Below are 13,006 nucleotides of genomic sequence, written 5' to 3' on the forward strand. Positions count from 1 at the left end.
ATGTGTCTGGCTGACGCGTTTCGGTAATTCCAGGCTGTGACTAAGGTCGTTTACCAAAACGCATCAGCCAGACACTCTGTCGCTCTCCATGCATATTTGGATTATTTTATGATTAATCATGATTAAAAGCTAAGTTTTATCAAGGCATCCCACTTTGCTGGATCCATTTTTATCCTTGGATGCATATGTGAACCTACCCTATGATGAAAAGAGAAAATCTTTATAACTTTGCAAAAATTGTAATTATTTCTATTTGCAAAAGTTTTAATTGTTTACAAATTTAAATATGGTTAGGTTTATGGGAATACCCATTTAAGAAGGAGGTGGTTGCAGTGCTAAATGCAGCTTTTCTACAGTTCCCTGCACAGTAGCTCCTGCCCATCCACTGCACAAGGGAACAAAATGGCCTCTTCATTAATGGAAACTGAGGTTTCAGAAGATAGACTCGGTATAGTGATTTTTATATGATGGGAAAAGTCCTTAGAAGATTGTCACTATATGATTTACAAATGTGTGCATGTCCGTACAGCCAACATGAATTGGTAATAATGGTGCCGCTGGCTATTGGCAGGTATTCAAAAAGGTTTACAAAGTTGCGCTATATTTTATGTATTGTATGTGAATTTTCCATATACCTTGTTTTTTCAGAGTGGATTTTTTGATCTACAAATATGTTGCTGTACTAATTTCAGACGTTATTTCACTGTCTAATTATTCAGGGATAGGCACAGGCATCGGGATAGCCGAAGATCACAAAGTCCTGATAGAAGTTATAGGAAGAGGACAAAAAGGTAAATGCTCTAGTTAAAGCATAAAGTAAAGTGATACTGAGCGCAGTTGCTGTAAATTGTGCGTTGCTGTTTATAGTGAGAAGAAAACGCAGCATGCACTGAAATTCTGCGGTTTATTAAAACACCTGATTGTCAGGGGGCCCAGTTGTCTGGCCATACCAGTTTTCAGTTGATGACCTATCCTAGGGATAGCTCTTAAATAGAGATGAGCGAACAGCACGCTCACAGCACGCTCCCATAGAAATGAATGGAAGTGGCCGGCACGCGGGGGGTTAAGTAGCCAGCTGCCGGCAAAGTCTGCGTGCCAGGTGCTTCCATTCATTTCTATGGGAGCGTGCTGTTCGGATCGGCTGATCCGAACAGTGTTCGCTCATCTATACTCTTAAACTGAGTCTAGAAAGCCACTAGATATATTTTTTTATAAATGTGTTTAATGTTAAACAGATCATTCTGGCCACAAATTTCCTATTTTTAGTCTATGCAATATACTCACATGCTGCAACAGGAATCTAACTGACAGCTGTTCATGGAACTAGAAAAAAATACATGTTTGTTTTTAAATGTAATGAAATGGCTGTATATGTGCACAAACAGTACAGTAAGTTACAGGCATGTAGCGAGAGGCTTCATCAGTCTGCCAAACAGTTTTTTCTTCTGAAGGGAAATGTTGATTATACCAGATACCAAGCAAAATGTATAATGTATCTGTTAACCATTTCATGTTTTTTGTTCTGGTTCAGGGCATGATTTCCTCTCTTAAAGTGCTGCATGTCAATTTTAAATAATAGTAGTAGAAAAAAGACCTGGCGCCTCAATTGTAGAAGGTATTGGAACGTGAACACGTCAATGTTCAAGAGCTGCTACTCATACTCAGCAATCATTCAACCGTGGTTGATGGTAATAGTATAAAGGAAAAGTTGTAGTTATTCTTTTTAGGAAATACTGGGATGATAGTATGAGCGCTGCTCAACAGGTTCACAAAGACCCTTTGGACTTATGTATATATCTATGGAATTTTGGCTAACAATAATTATTATTATGACATTTGAGTTTTGATATATCTTATTATTTTCTTATATATCCATTTGTCATGTTACATTTTGTTTTATAGCAAACTATCAGTGTCCATATTTTAGAGATCAATTAAACAACCATTTATTCTCACTCTTATTAATGGTTTCTTTTATGCATTTGTCATTTCATCACCTATTGGGCCTATTTGAATAAATAAATTGTGATTGGCACCTTTACGACCAATATTGATGGACAAGTTTTATTGTTTGTATAGTAAAAAGGTGTACAATTTTCCAATATACTTTATCAATTCCTCATAGTTTTCTAGATCTCTGCTTGTTATTAATTCTGATACTTCTAGTGGAACAAACTATGACCATGGTCATGTGATATACAGTCCTTGGTCATGTGATGCACACGCAGGTGTATAGCTAGTTATAGTCACAGCACTGTAAGGGTATGCTCATACGGGGGAAACCTTTTCCACCGTGTGACTTCTCTTTGTGGCTAGCCGTAACAGGATACAGTGCATCAACATCCCACTCCTGATTAGGCCTTTATGAATGGGCCTTATCAAGAGTGAATCTTGATCCGCGAGTGCCGCGACTGACTCAGCCTCCGGAAGATAGGGCATATTGCTTCTTTTTCCCGCTAGCTGAAAAAAATCGCTAGCAGGAAAAAAAAAAAGCGAGGGAGACCTTTTTACAGGTGGATCTCGAGGCAGATTGCGCGTCAAAATCCATCTGAAAAAAAAAAACCTCTGTGTGAACATACCCTAATTGAGCATCTGCCTGGTAATGTGCTGTGCACCGGTGTGCTCATCACATGACGATAGATCGTAAATCACATGACCATGGTCATCGTTTTATCCACTAGAAGTAATGAAGTGAAAGTCAGCAAGCAGCGATCTACAAAACTGAGAGGAATTGCTACAGAAAGCATAATGGAAAATTGTTCAACTTTTTATTATACAAACCATAACAGTTGGGAGATAGGGGAGGGGGGAGGTGAAAGCTCCGAGATTTCTGAGCTCTTATCTCCTGCTCTTCCACTTATCAGTCGGTTTAATTGAATTTGGCTGATAAGGGCTGACTCAAATCTAGCTCTGCTACATCAGCCTCTACATCAGCTTCATACTGTGGTAATTCATTTACAACCAATCCCTCATTACTGACTGCAAACATAACAGATAGCACAGCAAGTGAAACCCTGCCCACCAATGTGCTGAGAAAACCAGGAAGTGAAGAGAGCACACAGTCTGCAGGCTGCTGAACAAGCGTTATGGTAATACCCCTTTAACTACTTGTTCTCTCTGAACTTGATCAATTATATGACTGTTTGCTCTGTATTTATCTATTATCCATTCAGTTGGCCTGATGAAAACACTAGTACAGTGTCGAAACGTATCACCTGTTCTTATTTGTCCATGAAATTTTAACTGTTTACTAATAAGTATGATTGGTCTCTTTGAACCTGTTGAGCAGCACTCAAACTATCATCCCACTATTTCCTAAAAAGAATAGCTACAACTTTTCCTGCATGTCAGTTTTATTCTTTTTGCATTTTTTTCAACCTTTTCAACTTTTATTCATTCAATACTAATTTTCAAGTTTATAATGTAGCATTTCATTACAAAGGCTTAAGAGTAAAGACTATGATTTAATTGAAAGATATTGAGCCTATAAGAAAAAAAATAATAATTTATCATATGTATTTTAGTTCCTCTCCTAGTAGGGACCGTAAAAGAGCAAGATGGGAGGAAGACGAAAAAGAAGCTGCATCTGAAAGTCAATCATCGCGAAAAGAAAGCAGTTATACATTATTAAAAGACAAGGAGCTTCTGGATGAGGGCCTTATGGACAGAAATGATGAGGAAGATGAGGATTTGCTGAAACCTGTGTGGGTCCGTTGCACCCATTCTGAAAGCTACTACTCTAGTGATCCGATGGACCAAGTAGTGAGTAATGTTCTAAACGTAGTTACCGTATGTCTTGAATATAATTTTAAAGGTTTTTTTTTCTATTTTATTTTTACGAGTATAGTACTTCCCTAGCACTTTACAAAAAATGTTCTGCTTTTGTGTTGAATTAATAGCGGTTTGATGTTATCCTCCATGTTCTGTTGGAACTTGGTAGCATAAAATTTACCATTCTAATCATATTAATGCAGAAACGTGGGATATTCTCATGATCATCCTATAAATAATGTAAACCCTAAAGAAGTGACATGTAGTAGCCCTGAATGGGTATTCCAAGATCTTTGCCCTTCAGTTCTTTTAGATGAGAATGAATTGCTCCTCCTAGAGTAGGTTCCAACAGGCATCAGATGAACTGGAGGTTAGATTCAGTACACCAGTGTACACCCCTCCTCCAACAAGCACCTCACTTTTTGGATGTGCCAGACCACTAACTTCTTTTGAAATCTCATCATCCTAAACCTGATGGATAAGAGTTACGGATTATCGGAGCATATGATAATTATACTACCCATGTGATGAACATTTTGAAACTTGACCCTGACTTGACTCTAATAATCACAAATAAACCAGAAGTTACTTTTTGGAGAGGTAGAAATCTCAAAGATCTCTTCTCTTGGTTCATTGCCATCTTACTCCAGAGACCCCTGAGAGAACATGGCTTACTTGGAAGGAAATCCATGGAACATTGCGTTGAGGCTTATTTAAGACCTGCCAGTACCTTCAGTAGAGACCGACCTTTAGTCGTGGTACAACAGAAGATATACTGTATATACCATACAATCTTTTATTAACTGCTGTACAGCAGGCTTGGTGTACATAGTTATCTGAACATGTATTATGTATTACCTGCCCATTACTAGCCAAGAGCTTAGCTTGAGGGTTATAGATCATCTGGACAATGTTCTGAGACATGAGGATCATCCTGTTAGTAAGCATATATGGAAGGCACATGCCGGTGATCCTAAAACCCTGTACTTTAATGGCTAGTTCACACGGGGCCAAAGGGGCGGATTTTGTCAGGGGAATCTACGTCATAATCCGCCCCTTTTACAATGTTGGTCTATGGAGACCACTAGCATTCTTTTTTCCGCTATCGGCAACTGCCAATAGTGGAAAAAAAAAAAGTGAGCTGTCCTTTCTGCAGGCGGATTCCGCCTGGCAGCTGCAACTTTCGGCGTCGGCCCATTCATTTTAGCCGACTCCGGAGTGGGGGAAGCCACGACCGCGACATCGTGGCAGGCGGGTTTTGACCATATTTTGACTTGGCTCCCCGAGTCAAAATATGGTCAAAATCTGCCCCACCACCTCCCATGTGAACGAGCCCTAAGGGAGTTTAAAAAATGGAAAAATGAGATGTGGACCGTAAGATCTTACAATAGGAGGCCTGATGGATTTACTAGCTGAAAAGCTTGAAACCCATGGCCCTCAATGACAAGGTTTCATATACATGCTTTATCTGATAAAAAATAGATTATGCATATTTCATTATAGAAGCCCTCATAAATTAGATATATTATTGCCTTTACCATAGCAGTACCCGATTTGGGAATAGTTTCTCCATTCTAAGAATCACTTGACCCATCTGTATGATTTCTCTATTTTGTCCCACTCCTGTATACACCTGGAATATAGTTAGTTAGTATGATTGAAAAGACTTACCGTATTTTTCGGACTATAAGACGCACTTTTTTTCCCCAAAATTTGGGGGGAAAAGAAGGGTGCGTCTTATAGTCTGAATGTGGCGCCTGGCATCCGCTGTACTAGAGAGACGGATGCCGACAAGAGATAGACGCCGGGGCCTGAGACATCGCTGCGCTCCTCTGCCCTGCATGAAGCCAGCAGCGGGAGGAGTGATGCTATTCCGCTCCTCCGTCCCCCCGCCGCTGGCTTCATGCAGGACAGTGGAGCGCAGCGATGTCTCAGGCCCGGCACCTGTGCCGGCGTCTATCCCTCCCCGGCATCCGCCTCTCTAGTACAGCGGATGCCGGGTCAGTATCAGCGGCCCCTTCTCCCCCGGGGCCGGTCCCCACCGGCCCCGTACCTGTGAAGTTGCAGGCCGGCTCCTGCGCGGCGATATCGCAGGAGCCGACCTGTTCGGGTGAGAGCCGGGAGCCTAATGAGGCTCCCAGGCCTGTCACTGCTGTATTAGTATTGCGGCTGGTCTCTATGACCAGCCGTAATACTAATAGACAGAATGTCCCATAGACGGCAATCAGTTGTATTGCCGTCTAAGGGACTTGCAATCAAGTGACCGCAGGTTCAAGCCCCCCGGGGGGAATAAAATAGTAAAAAAAAAAAAAAAAAAGCTTTAAAAATATAAATAAAAGTTCTAAATCACCTCCTGTCCCTAGAAAAAAAAAAAATAAAAAATAATAAAAAAAAAATATATATATATATATATATATATATATATATCTCATAAACCACCGGGTTTTTTTTCAATACAAGGTGATCTAAGCAATAGATATTCCCCAAAATGGTATAACTAAAAAGTACAGCTGGCCCCGCAAAAAAAAAACACTCTGCATCCCCGTACAGCTGCAGGGTCACCTGTCAATGTGGCCTTGCAGCTGTTGCAAAACTACAACTCCCATATATTAAATATTTTTACCATTTTCCTCCTCTAAAACCTAGGTGCGTCTTATAGTCCGAAAAATACGGTATGTCCTTCAAATTCAATCAGGGAATGGGAAATGTCATGACGTTCTATACATTTCCATAATCATTAATGCTGAATTGTTCTAAAAAGGCATCCAATACTTTTTTGAATCTGTCGACTGTTGCTGCAGTTCCTAGGGTAGACTATTCCACAGATTCATAGTCTTTACAGTGAAGAAGCCTTGTAATCTCTTGAGATTAAACCTTTTCTTTCTCCAAACAGAGAGTGCACCCTTGTCCTTTGAGGAAATTTTACATGGAACAGCTTTTCCCCATGTCCTGTATGGGCCATTTGTATATTTATACAGGTTGCGGGGCGCAATCTCTGCTAGTTATGCAGCAGATATGCAGTATGGCCCCCAATAAAAAATTTTCATATTCATCGTTATCCTACAATAGGGGCTCTTTAGGGTGAAAATGGGACTCCTTCTGTACTATAAAGAGCCTCTGCATGATCCATTATTTATGGTTATGCTTTCATTGTGTAATTTCTATAAGTGCTCTTCATTAGCCTGGATGTCCTGAGTCCAGTGATTTGAATAACTATAGCAAACCGCCTGGCCTCTCTGATGATGAAAATAGGGGCGACCAATGAAATTGCGACACATCATTGGGAGGGGTGGGTCAGGGACGTAACTTCTACTTTTTATATACTGGGCTGCAAGCCGCAACTTGTGACTTACTCCTGAGTACCAGCGCCCACCATCAGGGCACTGGGAAATGCATTTTAACTGCAATAATCTTTCTGTACCAACAAGGTATTGTACTTGTCTCCTGATGTGCATTAGTCTGTATCTACGAAGCAATTATAGTGTCCAGACAGTGTTGTTTGTTGGAGAGGGTGTTTTTTGGGAAAACAAGAAATTTATCTTTCGGAAATATTAAACCCTACTTTGCCCCACTCTAATGTTGCACTATAACCCAGTATATAATGATATTTGTAGTTTTGGGCTTTTTATTTTCTTGTTTTATATTAAAAGTTACATTTTATGGTTTATTATGTTTCCGTGAAGGTGCCATAGAAGTCTGAGTACCTTGACTTAAATTGATATCATGTTTCCTTGCATGGGCTCAGAAGTCATCTATATAGTGGGTACTGCAGCTCTTTCCTATGTATTGGGTGGGGCATGTTCACACAAGGGAATATGGAGAGGAATTTCAGATGATTTGGCTAACTTTTGTATATGGTGGCCTCCCAACTTTTCCCCCAACAGCAGGAGTCAGGGGGAGGTTAGGCCTTATTCCTTGGGTGGATAAGCCGCTGCCAGGAAGCTTATTCTCCTCTCAGTACTGTATATTGTACATGCACCACGTATGTATGTGTGTATATATATATATATATATATATATATATATATATATATATATATATAGTCCTATGAAAAAGTTTGGGCACCCCTATTAATCTTAATCATTTTTAGTTCTAAATATTTTGGTATTTGCAACAGCCATTTCAGTTTGATATATCTAATAACTGATGGACACAGTAATATTTCAGGATTGAAATGAGGTTTATTGTACTAACAAAATGCGCAATATGCATTAAACCAAAATTTGACCGGTGCAAAAGTATGGGCACCTCAACAGAAAAGTGACATTAATATTTAGTACATCCTCCTTTTGCAAAGATAACAGCCTCTAGTTGCTTCCTGTAGCTTTTAATCAGTTCCTGGATCCTGGATAAAGGTATTTTGGACAAACAATTCAAGTTCAGTTAAGTTAGATGGTCGCCGAGCATGGACAGCCCGCTTCAAATCATCCCACAGATGTTCAATGATATTCAGGTCTGGGGACTGGGATGGCCATTCCAGAACATTGTAATTGTTCCTCTGCATGAATGCCTGAGGATTTGGAGCGGTGTTTTGGATCATTGTCTTGCTGAAATATCCATCCCCGGCGTAACTTCAACTTCGTCACTGATTCTTGAACATTATTCTCAAGAATCTGCTGATACTGAGTGGAATCCATGCGACCCTCAACTTTAACAAGATTCCCGATGCCGGCATTGGCCACACAGCCCCAAAGCATGATGGAACCTCCACCAAATTTTACAGTGGGTAGCATGTGTTTTTCTTGGAATGCTGTTTCTTTTTGGACGCCATGCATAACGCCTTTTTTTTTATAACCAAACAACTCAATTTTTGTTTCCAAAATGAAGCTGCCTTGTCCAAATGTGCTTTTTCATACCTCAGGCAACTCTATTTGTGGCGTACGTGCAGAAACGGCTTCTTTCTCATCACTCTCCCATACAGCTTCTATTTGTGCAAAGTGCGCTGTATAGTTGACCGATGCACAGTGACACCATCTGCAGCAAGATGATGCTGCAGCTCTTTGGAGGTGGTCTGTGGATTGTCCTTGACTGTTCTCACCATTCTTCTTCTCTGCCTTTCTGATATTTTTCTTGGCCTGCCACTTCTGGGCTTAACAAGAACTGTCCCTATGGTCTTCCATTTCCTTACTATGTTCCTCACAGTGGAAACTGACAGGTTAAATCTCTGAGACAACTTTTTGTATCCTTCCCCTGAACAACTATGTTGAACAATCTTTGTTTTCAGATCATTTGAGAGTTGTTTTGAGTAGCCCATGATGCCACTCTTCAGAGGAGATTCAAATAGGAGATTAACTTGCAATTGGCCACCTTAAATACCTTTTCTTATGATTGGATACATCTGGCTATGAAGTTCAAAGCTCACTGAGGTTACAAAACCAATTTTGTGCTTCAGTAAGTCAGTAAAAAGTAGTTAGGGGAATTCAAATCAATAAAATGATAAGATACAAAAAGAGAAAAACATGGCCCGCACATCCCAATCTTATACATTGATCTAGTAGTGCTTCTCAGCAAATTCTACAATACTGAACATGAGGTTCTTAGTATACATATTGATCAAGGTGTATAAGCCCACTAGCCACTTCACGGCGACCTCTTTATAGTGGGTCCCTACTCTACTGGGTGTGGTGCCCCACAGCGACCGCCACAACCGTAACACGGCGCCCACAGGGCGAGCGACCCAGCGGTCCGGCAACACCCCTGCCACCAGACCAAGCCCCCAGGGCTCCGGGCCGCGCCGCCCCATGGGCACCGCACCGCAGAAGCAGCAGACACCACGCAACACCACACCATGTGAACAGATCTCAAAAATTCACCTTACCATATTGCCCCAGTCAGAGGACTGAGAGCTAGTAGGTGGGTCCCTTTTTGCAATCTTCTGCTAATTAAAAACACCTGGGCAAAATGGGGGGAGTGCTGGTACCAAGGCAAAACAAAAAAAAAATGGTGAAGGAAGAAACTTACCGGAAATATACAAAAAGAGAAAAACATGGCCCGCACATCCCAATCTTATACATTGATCTAGTAGTGCTTCTCAGCAAATTCTACAATACTGAACATGAGGTTCTTAGTATACATATTGATCAAGGTGTATAAGCCCACTAGCCACTTCACGGCGACCTCTTTATAATGGGTCCCTACTCTACTGGGTGTGGTGCCGCACAGCGACCGCCACAACCGCAACACGGCGCCCACAGGGCGAGCGACCCAGCGGTCCGGCAACACCCCTGCCACCAGACCAAGCCCCCAGGGCTCCGGGCCGCGCCGCCCCATGGGCACCGCACCACAGAAGCAGCAGAATTTTTGAGATCTGTTCACACGGTGTGGTGTTGCGTGGTGTCTGCTGCTTCTGTGGTGCGGTGCCCATGTGGCGGCGCGGCCCGGAGCCCTGGGGGCTTGGTCTGGTGGCAGGGGTGTTGCCGGACCGCTGGGTCGCTCGCCCTGTGGGCGCCGTGTTGCGGTTGTGGCGGTCGCTGTGGGGCACCACACCCAGTAGAGTAGGGACCCACTATAAAGAGGTCGCCGTGAAGTGGCTAGTGGGCTTATACACCTTGATCAATATGTATACTAAGAACCTCATGTTCAGTATTGTAGAATTTGCTGAGAAGCACTACTAGATCAATGTATAAGATTGGGATGTGCGGGCCATGTTTTTCTCTTTTTGTATATTTCCAATAAAATGATAAGGGTGCCCATACTTTTGCACCGGTCAAATTTTGGTTTAATGCATATTGCACATTTTCTGTTAGTACAATAAACCTCATTTCAATCCTGAAATATTACTGTGTCCATCAGTTATTAGATATATCAAACTGAAATGGCTGTTGCAAACACCAAAATATTTAGAACAAAAAATGATTAAGATTAATAGGGGTGCCCAAACTTTTTCATAGGACTGTGTATATATATATATATATATATATGTGTATATATATGTGTATATATATATATATATATATATATATATATATATATATATATGTATGTATATGTGTATATATGTATGTATATGTGTATATATGTATGTATATGTGTATATATATATATATGTATATATATATATATATATATATATATATATATATATATATATTAGAGAGAGGAGTCAGGCAAAAAAAACTGTCCGTCTTCGGCTATGAAGTGTACTGCCAGCTTTATTGTTAGATTATGCATCCATTTAATGAAACACTTTGTAAATCTGGTGTTTCTGTTCTTTGTGCTCTTTGTGCTTTGTTTGAGTATTCCTCTTGCAGAGCATTAGTGGCAGTGCTGTCAGAGCAAGCTTACACTAAGGTTTCTAATGAATTTCTGTAGGAAACCTATTCCCAGGAATACAGTTACCTGTCTAATCCCAAACCTTTGTGTGAAGTGTTATCTAAGCAAGTGAAACAGCATATCAACACACAGCAAAGAACAGTTCATAGAGAAATCAGTGGACCGTAGTGTAACACCCCAGCAGGAGCAGCAGGCAGCTAATCCGAGACCTCATTATATTAGGAGTGGACAGATAAATTGCTCCCAATGATGTTGTGAAAGCACGTTGTGCACATGTATAAACAGGTGGAAAATACAGGGAATCGGAACTGTGGAACAAATGTGTGTCTAAGAGACAAAACAGCGCATAATGTGGTTTTTGCATTCCTTTGTGAAAACAAATTATATTCACATCAGTTTTATTAGGATACTTCATTGCTGATATAAACAAAGGCTGGTGTGGGACCATTGGACTGACGATGTTTGGATCCCCTTGTAACGCATAACCAGAATTAAAGGGGCTCTATCACTGGGATAAGCCATTTTGAACTAATCACATCCTTGCATAGGTTTTAGAAAGGCTATTCCACACTTACCTTTAGTATGTAAATTGCCTCAGTGGTTTTTGAATAAGTCAGTTTTTATTCATATGCTAATGAGCTTCCAGCCAGCACAGGAAGTTCCCAGCAGCACTCGTCCCGGCTATTATCTCCTACACTCACCGGCCACTTTATTAGGTACACCTGTCCAACTGCTCGTTAACACTTAATTTCTAATCAGCCAATCACATGGCGGCAACTCAGTGCATTTAGGCATGTAGACATGGTCAAGACAATCTCCTGCAGTTCCAACCGAGCATCAGTATGGGGAAGAAAGGTGATTTGAGTGCCTTTGAACGTGGCATGGTTGTTGGTGCCAGAAGGGCTGGTCTGAGTATTTCAGAAACTGCTGATCTACTGGGATTTTCACGCACAACCATCTCTAGGGTTTACAGAGAATGGTCCGAAAAAGAAAAAAACATCCAGTGAGCGGCAGTTCTGTGGGCGGAAATGCGTTGTTGATGCCAGAGGTCAGAGGAGAATGGCCAGACTGGTTCGAGCTGATAGAAAGGCAACAGTGACTCAAATAGCCACCCGTTACAACCGAGGTAGCCAGAAGAGCATCTCTGAACGCACAGTACGTCGAACTTTGAGGCAGATGGGCTACAGCAGCAGAAGACCACACCGGGTGCCACTCCTTTAAGATAAGATAATCCTTTAATAGTCCCACCTTGGGGAAATTTCAGCTAAGAACAGGAAACTGAGGCTACAATTTGCACAAGCTCATCGAAATTGGACAATTGAAGATTGGAAAAATGTTGCTTGGTCTGATGAGTCTCGATTTCTGCTGCGACATTCGGATGGTAGGGTCAGAATTTGGCATCAACAACATGAAAGCATGGATCCATCCTGCCTTGTATCAACGGTTCAGGCTGGTGGTGGTGGTGTCATGGTGTGGGGAATATTTTCTTGGCACTCTTTGGGCCCCTTGGTACCAATTGAGCATCGTTGCAACGCCAAAGCCTACCTGAGTATTGTTGCTGACCATGTCCATCCCTTTATGACCACAATGTACCCAACATCTGATGGCTACTTTCAGCAGGATAATGTGCCATGTCATAAAGCTGGAATCATCTCAGACTGGTTTCTTGAACATGACAATGAGTTCACTGTACTCCAATGGCCTCCACAGTCACCAGATCTCAATCCAATAGAGCATCTTTGGGATATGGTGGAACGGGAGATTCGCATCATGGATGTGCAGCCGACAAATCTGCGGCAACTGTGTGATGCCATCATGTCAATATGGACCAAAATCTCTGAGGAATGCTTCCAGCACCTTGTTGAATCTATGCCACGAAGAATTGAGGCAGTTCTGAAGGCAAAAGGGGGTCCAACCCATTACTAGCATGGTGTACCTAATAAAGTGGCCGGTGAGTGTATG

General features: G+C 41.5%; 1 protein-coding gene across 1 annotated transcript in view; it reads left to right on the forward strand.

Annotated features, from left to right (window-relative positions):
• DROSHA (drosha ribonuclease III) overlaps window positions 1–13,006 on the forward strand; it is a 206,783-nt gene that overhangs the window by 3,398 nt on the left and 190,379 nt on the right. The window contains exons 3-4 of the mRNA XM_075270897.1: window positions 720–791; window positions 3,525–3,762. Of these exons, the coding sequence (XP_075126998.1) occupies window positions 720–791; window positions 3,525–3,762 (310 nt within the window). The remainder of the gene's footprint in view (window positions 1–719; window positions 792–3,524; window positions 3,763–13,006) is intronic.

Source organism: Leptodactylus fuscus, chromosome 4 (assembly GCF_031893055.1).
Source record: "Leptodactylus fuscus isolate aLepFus1 chromosome 4, aLepFus1.hap2, whole genome shotgun sequence".
Lineage (NCBI taxonomy): Eukaryota > Metazoa > Chordata > Amphibia > Anura > Leptodactylidae > Leptodactylus > Leptodactylus fuscus.